The sequence below is a fragment of the Otolemur garnettii genome, unplaced genomic scaffold (assembly GCF_000181295.1).
Source record: "Otolemur garnettii isolate 467f Iridium unplaced genomic scaffold, OtoGar3 scaffold00003, whole genome shotgun sequence".
NCBI classification, from domain to species: Eukaryota; Metazoa; Chordata; class Mammalia; order Primates; family Galagidae; genus Otolemur; species Otolemur garnettii.
The window spans coordinates 34,966,395-34,976,784 of record NW_003852398.1 but is presented as its reverse complement, the minus strand read 5'-3'; the positions used below and the strand labels follow the sequence as shown (position 1 = coordinate 34,976,784).

The following is a 10,390-nucleotide window of genomic DNA, read 5'->3' as shown; positions in this document are numbered from 1 at the left end:
ATTATGGCTCACAGCAACTTCAAACTCTTGGGCTCAAGCTATTCTCTTGCCTCAGCCTCCTGAGTAGCTGGGACTACAGGCGCCCCCCCCCCCACAATGCCTAGCTATTTTTAGAGACAAGGGCTTACTCTAGCTCAGGCTGATCTCAAACTCGTGAGCTCAGGGGATCCGCCAGCCTTGGCCTCTCAGAGTGCTGGGATTATAGGTGTGAGTCACCATGCCCAACCTCTGTGTTCTTTTTCTATTGCTTTGTAACAAACAACCACAAATCAGTGGATAAAAACACTACCTGTTTGTTATCTACAGTATTGTACCACTGTGGCTGAGTTCTCTGGTCAGGTATTCACAAGGCTGAAGTCAATATGTCCTCTGGGCTGTATTCTCTTTTGTAGGCTCTGGGTAAGAATCCATTTTCAAGCTCTGTTCAGATGGTTTGCAGAATTTAGTTCCTTAGGCACCAAGATCTCCATTTTCTTACTTTTGGCTGAGGAGCCCTCTCAGCTCCCAGAGATTTCTCTCAGGTCCTATACTGTGGCCTGGTTCATCTTTAGGCCTGGCACTGGAGAATATTCTCTCACATAGAATCCCTCTCATGCTTCACATCTCTCTGATTTCTGTCTTGGACCTCTAAACCCAGCAGACTAAAAGGCTCATGTGAGCCAGGTGTGGTTGCTTATGCCTATGACCCTAGCACTCTGGGAGACCAAAGCAGGTGGATTCCTTGAGCTCAGGAATTCGAGACCCGCATGAGCAAAAGAAAGACCCCATCTCTACCAAAAATAGAAAAACTAACCAGATACCATAGTGGGTGCATGTAGTCCCAGCTATTTAGGAGGCTGAGGCAAGAGGATTGCTTGAGCCGAAGAGTTTGAGGTTGCTGTGAGCTATGATGATGCCAGGGCACTCTACCCAGGGCAATGGAATGAGACTCTGTCTCCAAAAAAAAAAAAAAGGCTCATGTGATTAGGTCAGTCCCACACATTAAAGCCACTTGTGTCATGTATTATATAACATAATCATGAGAATAAGATCCATCATAGTCACAGTCTTGGAGATGATACAGGGTATATACCCTGGCGGTGAGGATCTTGGGGGCCATCTTAGAATTCTGCCTACCACAGTTTATATCAATGTTCCCAAAATATCACTATGAAAAATCTTCAGTGGATACAGCCTTCATAGAGTCATATTAGGAAGGAAAAGGTATTACATGTAGTCATATGCCTCAGATAATTTATTGATGGCTTCAATACAGATTTTCATGGTAAGAATATAACATTATTTCACTGAGTCATGTGAATTTATGAATAACATAGGGTATTTTTAACATATTTTGCTTTAGGTCTGTCTTATAAGAGATGATTCATCCTCTGTAGCTCAATATCCTATGGTGGAAATCTTAAATGATATCATAATAAGACAAATTAAATGTGGTAGAAATCATAATGTCATAACAGGACAAATGAAATATATTCTATAATTTTCATAGAGACTCAAGTGAGTTCTTGTTCTGCAATAATACTGCATCACCCATATAGACTATCTAAATGGGTTTTTCCACATCTACAGTTTTCAACTACTGTTATACCAAAAGACTAAGCTTTGGAGCAACAGGGCATACTGGGATTCTTCACCAATTGAAATTAAGCATTAGAGACTAAACAATTACAGTTCATTCAAGGCCTTAACATACGTCTCATGTGTCTGATACATTAGTAGTCAACTTTTAAACTTGAAGTTTTTCAGGTTTAATCAAATTCTTTGTGAAACTCATGTACTTTTTATTACTTTTAAATTTTATATTGTTTCAAAATAAATCAATATCTGGGAAAGTCAATAGTAAAAAAGAGAAAAAGGAAAAATATTTCATCATTCCATATAAAATATGGAAATATAGACTTTCATGTTAGAGGGACCTAAACCTGACTATTTGCCAAACTCATCAATCAAACAATTTAATCTGTTTAAAGCACAGATTTCTTGTTTTTGTATTTAAATACAATAATGTTGACCTTATGTGATAGTTCCTTTTTAAAAGTTCCTATTTTAAACTAACTATTAAAAAAAACATTTTAAAAAATCTATCAAATACCAGATCCTTGCCAGGCTCTAAGGATATAGCTATGCATTTATGAATATTTGAGGGTTTTTATATGTCATATATGCAAAACAGTTTTGCCCATAGAGTTTATGGTCTGACAAACAGACTACAGAGTGCCCTATAAATGCAACAGTATTTATAAAGTATTTGTCCCATTGCCTAGTATTGTGTGACTACTTGAAACGTATTAATGGTTTTCTTCCTTTTTTCCCCTGCCTGATCTTACTGCCATAAGAAATCTCATAGCTATGCTTCCGGCAAATGAATTTGGGAAACATATTGTTGCTGATGGACTATTATAAACAATAGCAGCATGTCAAATTAAATGTGGCATTGAGGAAGTGAGATTGTGTAATAAACTAAGTTTCCTGGTCACTCCTGCTAGAACTATGTATACCTTTCAGCAAAGTAAGTTTGGTGGTTTCATTCCAAAGATCAAGTTACAGCAATTTTCCTCATGAATGTTACCCAATCATAGGAAAATTGGCAACATTTACTTAACTTACTAACACTAGTGCTGCTGATGGCAAGGGCAAAGATGGTGATGATGATAACAGTTAATAAAAAGTATTTCAGTCTTATTTCCAGGTTTATAAAATGATATGCAATTATTTTCTCTTTTGTTCCTCTGACACCACTGGTAGGAAATGGGAACTCCTTTCATTTGGTCTGTAGATAGTTTTATGCTACTTTGTATAGAATATTTGTATCATTTTGTGGACTTGAAAACTAAGGACAAATCACCTTTCATATTTACACCTTGCCAGCAGGGCAGAAGAAGACAAGAGAGGATGGTTAGTGTGTGTGGGAGGCCTTTGAAGTAAAGTATCCCAGAGTTGTAACTTTTTCTGGGCCTCAACTTTGGCTGAATCTCTGAGTACCAACTTGCCATCCCCAATTCTGAAAGTTGGGATACTGATCACTTCTTCCCTGGATGTTGTGAAGAAGTTTGTCTATGAAATACTTTTCATTTCTTGAATGAACTATAAGAATGATAGGAACAAGAATTATTTATACTTTGGAATAGTCCATTGCAATTACTGTGGCTTTGTGTCTATAAAATATGATAATTACAATATAGAACAAAGTACAACCTTTATCTTCGATCTTTCCACTCAGCTAGACCTTAATATCAGTGACAGGGTGACTTTAATCTCCACAAATGAAAAACATTGACAGGAATGTCTATCCCATGTTTTTCACAGTAGCATTTTTTCTTAACTGATATAAGATGGTGATGGTAACTAATTTTATTCCCAGTGATTCCTGAATGGTTTCTGACCAGCACATAATTCCCCATATAGTCTTTAGGTGCCCATATTTTCCTCTCTGTCCGCACACTTTGGACTGACAGTTGGTAGACAGAGCACAACAGATCTTTTCAATACACAGGTAGTGCAGAATAAGTCAGTTCTTCTTCAATCTCAAGCTACTCCATCCTAAGCAATTGGAGCTTAGTAAACAACAATTGAATGAGGAGGCAAAGCACTCAAAGAGGAGCAGGAATAAGTACAAATTTATGAAGAAGCTTGGATAGCAGGGCAAGGTCAAACTCTGCAGTGGTTTGTTTTCCTCTCCCTAGTATTCCTCTTCAATCACAAGAGGCTGTTATCAGTTGCTGGTGTATGACTGGGCACTTCCGCCCTGGGTCACACATGCTGCAGTCTGCAAAGCCAGCAGCAGATTGCAGTCCTCTGCAGTCCAGCCAGGCCAGCAGAACTTGTGTAGTTGTGTGCCTTGTTATAGCTAGAATACCAGAGTCAGGAATATTCCCTTAATGGGGCACTTGAGGGCAAAAGCAAGGAAAGCTTTTCCTGTTTCAAAACAGACTGCAGACTGCCCTTCCCCTAGAGTTTTAAGAAAATAGGTCTGTATTGGGCAAGGTAAAGCCAAACCTGGCCCTGACAACATCATTAAATACGGTTTTTCATGGTATTTAATCTGTGTATGGATCCTATGAGTTAATGATCTTCCAAAGTGATATATGTGCATGTATATATAGATAGATAGACACATAGATATCATCTTAGAGTTGAGCATGAAATGGCTTATTCAGTACCTTTTTTAAATGCCTAGAAATATTTCAGGGAATTAAATCAATTAACAGCATCCCTGGGGGGAATGTTTTCTCATTTTAACAGATAACTCTCCTTTTGATTTTGCAGCCACGACAACCCAACCCTGACTGGCGTTACTCTGCCTCCCTGAGAGCAGGCATGCACAGGTATGTATTTTCCTCTTTCTTTCACTCAGAAGTAACTACCTTGGTATGGCTCAGATAAACTGTATTTCTAGAGGCCAAAAGCAACTGTCGAAACTGAGATATTTTGGATACTTTGCCAAGGAAATGCAATTATTTTGTTTCCCTGTCTATTCCTTGAAACATTAGAAGTGGTCAGTGCCAAATGCTTATCAAGTGCTGGCAAATAAGAATCTTTGGTAAAGTCACAGAGGCAGACTGCTGTGTACTTTCTCTCATCAAAATTTTTATAAGGAAGTAATTCCAACCTCCTTCATTTCTCTGTACCTATAGTTTTTGTCCCTCCTTTAAAAATTGTAATTAATAGGCTCAGCACCTGTAGCTCAGTGGTTAGGGTGCCAGCCACATGCACTGGGGCTTGTGGGTTCGAACCCAGCCAGGGCCAGCTATACAACAATGACAACAATAACAACAACAACAACAACAACAACAAAAGCTGGGCGTTGTGCCTGGTGCCTGTAGTCCCAGCTACTTGGGAGGCTAAGACAAGAGAATCCCCTAAGCCTAAGAGTTTGAGGTCGCTGTGAGCTGTAACCCCACAGCACTGTACTGAGGGCAATGTAGTGAGGCTCTGCCCTCTCCAAAAAAACAACAAAGAATTATAATTAATACTGATGGTTTTGGACTTGGGCACATTTGCAATGTATATGCACATGTTGCCTACCTTCTTTTTCTGTCTCACATTGACTATTACATCCTGTTAACCACAATAATTGATTGCAATTCTTGTTCATATTCACCTCTGTTAGAGTTTCCTATTTTCTCCATATTGTTGCTCACTTATTGTCATCAATGGCATGGGCTTTTCAAGGGATGAACATGTGAAGGGCCTTTACTGGATATCTGAAAACCAAATATAGCTTACTTTAAATTAACCTAGAATAGCATTACTCTAAGACTCAGATTAAATATAATTTTGCTTTCTCTACTTTATCTCTTTGAAAGTAATTGATTAACTATCATTATTCCCAGAGCTGATCCAGTATCCATTCCATGTGGCCAAGTAAAGATTCATTATTTGTGAGTGTCTTTGGAAACCAAATGGGGAGGGCTAAGAAGTTATTATCACTACTACCAAAAGGATTTAACTTTAAGGAAGAGATAAACTTCAAACTTAAGTCTCTTAAAATATCTGGGCAAGTGTTAAGTGAATTTTCACCTACCCTAGATCAGTTTCTAAAGAGAGAACTTATAAAGTATGTGTAGAGTTAATTTAGTTTTAGTAGAGAAAAATTAGTTTTAGCTCATTAAAAATGCATTATATTAAAATAAATGAACACATACTCAAGTATTACAAATGAGCAGAAATTATTACATCGGGTGCTATTTCTGAAGCAATCAGAGAGGGTTGACGATCGGTAGCTGGGTTAGTGAGCTGTCACTGGGTCATAATTTTAGGCCATAAACTCTCATGGAGACACCAGAATATTAGATATCAGAAGGAATTCTGCTTTTACATTTATTAGAGACCAACTTATGCTTTTGTCTGCATCTGAGCTGTTAGCAGAGCACACAATAAGTAAAAGCATGATGTCCACTATCAACTTGTTCTTTCCCAGTTGAATACTGCTTTGCTTAAAAAGTAGCAAAGCTAAGAGAGATACCTTAAAAACTACAAATTTAAGATAAGATATTAAAACATATCGTTTCCTTACCTCATTTTCAGATTAACAAAAAAGCTAAATGTGCTCCTATTCAGTTTTTAATTAAGATATTATGAAATTTAAACATGAGAATTGAGATGAAAATTGAAACTAAAATAACCTTTTTTCCTTGTAATGTACTATATTGAACATACATTAGGATTTTCGTCTTACCTAATACTCACCGTTTTCATACCTGTGTGTCAGCCTCAGAGAACATGTAACTATTCTTTTGAAAATTCTGCTTTGAACTGAGCTGGTTCCAGGGTAGTTCCATCTTCATGAATCTGATGGAGCCCATATAATTTGCTAGTAGGATCCAGGAACACCTGAAGGATACTAATAATGTAAGTGAATGTTTGGAAAAAGAGAAGATTCTAGAGTGTAGATGAAGGGTGTAGAATAGTAATAGATCAGAGTTTAATGAGTAGATTTCCACTAGCTATATTGTTTGAAGTCAGAGAGTAAGAGAATATTGAACTTTTAAATGACCGTTCACTCCAGTAGGTCAAGTTTGCCTACTTGGTTGCCTCATATAATCCTTTCAATTTAGGTGGTAGTCTAAATTTTATTTTAGTAAAATAGTTTTCAAGATAAACAACTTGAAAGGATAGGATAGGATGTAGTTGGAAAAACTCCTCTAATGTTGGCCAGGGTTTTCTTAGATATTTTCTCTTAGGATCTCACTTAGTCCTTTCTCCATTAATCTAACCAATACTCGTATTTTTGGGTCTAATATGTATCAGCATTAGACATAGGTAAATGAATACTGACAATGTTCTGTCCACTCCTGAACAGTTTGTGTTCTATCTCTGCTTGCCTCTAAGAGTCTCCCAGTTTCTACCTCACTCCTAGAAATAAATGAAATTATAATGAATTCAATCTCTTCTGAACTCGGGTCTGTGAGTGGTGATGATTATGTTCCTCTAGTCCTAGGAAATATAGGGTGGGTCATCTATGTGTAGATTATACAGAAAGAGTAAAACAGAAAATAGGATTAAGAATTAATGGGGTAGCCAAACCAGAACAATGCTCTAATTATTAACAATTAATTTTAGTGTGCTTTCTTTCTTCTTTATGATAGAGAACCCAGAAACAAGAGAACCCATGAGGGCTTTTGAGAACAAACTCTCCTCATCTGCTTTAGCATTATAAAGTTAAAATGGCTTAGCCCTGGCTCAGCGTCTGTACTCAGTGGTGAGCGTGCGGGCCACATACACCAGGGCTGGCAGGTTGGAACCCAGCCCTGGCCTGCTAAACAACAATGACAACTGGGCATTGTTGTGAACAAAAACAAAAAAATAGCTGGGCATTGTGTTGGGGCCTGTAGTCCCAGCTACTGGAAGGCTGGGGCAAGAGAATCACTTAAACTCAACAGTTTGAGGTTGCTGTGAGCTGTGATGCTACAGCACTCTACTGAGGGTGACATAATGAGACTCTGTCTCAAAAGAAAAAAAATGGCTTAGCCCTCTGGTGGGCTTTCTGTTAGATTTAGTGAGTGCCATGTGGCATTAATGAAAATCTATCACTGGAATGGTATAGTAGCCAGTAAGTCAGTCAGTGATGCTTCTGCAGTGTGTGCAAGGTGACTACTCAGCAATAATTTCTTCAGTTCATACATAAGCAGATGTGTTAGCTATATCCCTATCTCCATAGATGTAAGCAATTTCTGAGGGTCCAAGGAGAGCTGGAAAAGCATTTCTGGTCTAACTGCTATCTGGGTCTATGTGTTTGCTTAGCTCTGTGCACCTGGAGGAGGCTGGCATTCTACGGGCTGGTCCAGGAGGGCCTGATCAGCAGTGGCCAACAGTATCCAGTGCGACACCAGGTAAAGAGTTGGGGTCTTTCTATTCTTTCTTGAGTTCTGAAAGACAATCAGATAACCCATTTTTGTAAGATCAGGAATGTTGATGGCTTTCTTTTTATTCTTTCTTTTTTTCCACATATATACAATTTCCTTACATTCATGATTGGGTTTATACTTAAAGTTTTTTAAGAGTGAAAAACAGATAGAATAAACATAAGGGGTTCTGTATGTGTGTGTGTTTAAAGTTTTTTAAAAAAATAACCTAGTACTTTTCAAATGTTTAGGCCATCCAAGCCACACAGATCTGGTACCTCATGTACAGAGATGACATTGTTAACAAAAATCTTTTCATTGAAGATAATAGAAACTTACTCAAAGTATAATAGTAAGCAAAAGGGAACAAGATAGGTAGGTAGGAAGTCAGATAAATGGAATAGGGTTTCTCATAGAAGTGGAAAGTTATCAGAACCAAGGTATTGCTCTCTTTGAGTTCAAGTCAGAGTCAGCTCTGCTTCTCTCTGCACATTGACATTCTGCGACTGACTTTTACTGCCTTGTCACACACATTGCAAAATATAACCACCTTACAGTTTCTTACTTTAGAGGACTAATAGGAATCAATTCCTAATTCAAACCTTCAGGAAGGAGAATATGCCAGGTTAGGTGAAAAACCTAATGGCTGGGTGAGCATAGAAAAATTGCTTAAACTCACATTTCTTTGGTTTCCTTATTCTTGCCCAATTACTAAAGCAGTATATTATGGTAAAAATACAGCTTTGGAGGCCCATCCTTGTGGTAGTTTATAGAAGTAGAGGATCGATGAATCAATGAAAGCCCTTAGGTTACCATCTAAAATGGGTCATCAAAAATGGCTCTTCTGGGTTGGCAGGGGTCATAAATGGTGTTTGCTTTAATCCTCTATTAATAGAACATTGTGATGGTGATAGCAGTTATTAATTATCAAGCCATAATAGGCCTAGACCCTGTGCCAAGTACATTACCTAAGTGGTCTCATTAATTCCTCAAGACAATTTTGTAAGGGATTTTTTTATATCTATTTTACATACAAAAAACTGGAGATACAGAGAAGTTAAGAAACTTACCCAAGTTCACATATCTTGTAAGTGACAGAGGGCAGGATTCAAAACCAAATGTGTCTAGCTCCAAATCTAGCACTTATATTCATAGCATGGCTGGCTTGCAAGAGAGTCCATCGAAATTCAAATACATACATACATACAATAGATAACATAGATTATGTGTATAAAAAGTTCTTTCAAACAATAATCAGGTGCCTTTCTAATGATTAGGCTATCCAAGTAATGTGCAGTTAAATGCCTATTTTTGTTGGCAACTCTAAGGGCTTTCGTTGATTCTAATCAGCCAGCATTTGCTATTTATGAATGTTGCACAATTAACTAAAAGTCACATTTGTTTAAAAAATACACAAGTTGAAGCAATTCATTAGAGTGCTAATAGTGCCAGATGGCAAGGGGAAGAACATAAAATAGTTCATTGACGAATCTATACCCTCAATGCCAATGATGGAATAGAGAAGTGTTGGAGGAGAAAGTGGTTTTGGGCTGCCAAGTGTTGTAGGATGAGGGGACTTTGGGGAAGGTGAGAACTATTCAGTTAAAGTAGCCACATGAAATTATGCCTTTCTACCCTGCCTTCATTTCAGAATTTTTCTTGTTCTCCCTGAGGCATCATAGGTCTCTCTGGTGAGCCAAGAACTAACTTTTAATACACTCTCTGGTGTGTATTCTTAGGCAAATGTGAAATAGGTGCCATCTATTAATTATTTCTTCCATCTGACCTAGTTCTCCCCTTTGGATTTAAAAAATGTTTTGGATTCAAAAAGAACCCATCTTTTTGACAGAGATAAGGAAGGAGTCTCTATTGCTTCCCTCCTCTACAGTCCCAGCCCCTTTAGTGTAATTGCTTTCATCCAGCACTGTGCCTGGCTATTGACATATGAGTTGCAGTCCTTATGGGCTGTGCTGGATAGAGTTTACATCTTCCAATTACTCCACGGTGACATAACTATAGTTGCTAACATACCTCCACATCAGTGATATAAAGTTAAAGAGATTCTCCTCTGCCTTCTGCCTTTTTTTGGCACTTTAAGGTTTTAGGACTCAATATATGTTCTGTACTGTTTGAAGGGAATATAGCATAAAGATTAAAATTACAATTTGGAGTCTAATCTGAGTTGAATTCTAATCTCAAACTTACTTGGTAAGTAAGCATAGACAAATTGCCTAAATTACCATTTCTATAAATTGTGTGTAATAGTAATATACCTATTTTATTGAGAACTGCCAGGAGAACTAAAGGAGAAAAAAAGAGCTGAATACTGTGCTTGACACATATGCATATAGTGTTAATAAGTGTATAATCTACCTTGTGCATGAAGAATCATGAGGACATTAAAAAAAAAGGAAAAAGAGTATAATCTTCCCCCCCTACCCCCCGGTATACTTCTGTTTTGTATAATCTATGATAATGGCCTTGGCTGATAGCTGGTGGCCAGAATGCAGTATTTCTCGTTTGTAGGCCCAAACACAGATTCTCTG

The 10,390-nt window shown here is 37.8% G+C and overlaps 1 protein-coding gene across 5 annotated transcripts in view; it reads left to right on the top strand.

The window, feature by feature from the left end:
- The window catches only part of LOC100947603 (protocadherin alpha-C2), a 160,168-nt gene that overhangs the window by 126,635 nt on the left and 23,143 nt on the right, over positions 1 to 10,390 (top strand). For all 5 annotated transcript variants that reach the window (XM_023515788.1, XM_023515791.1, XM_003782113.3 and 2 more), the window contains exons 2-3: positions 4,267 to 4,325; positions 7,744 to 7,832. In XM_023515788.1, coding sequence (XP_023371556.1) covers positions 4,267 to 4,325; positions 7,744 to 7,832 — 148 coding nt within the window. The remainder of the gene's footprint in view (positions 1 to 4,266; positions 4,326 to 7,743; positions 7,833 to 10,390) is intronic.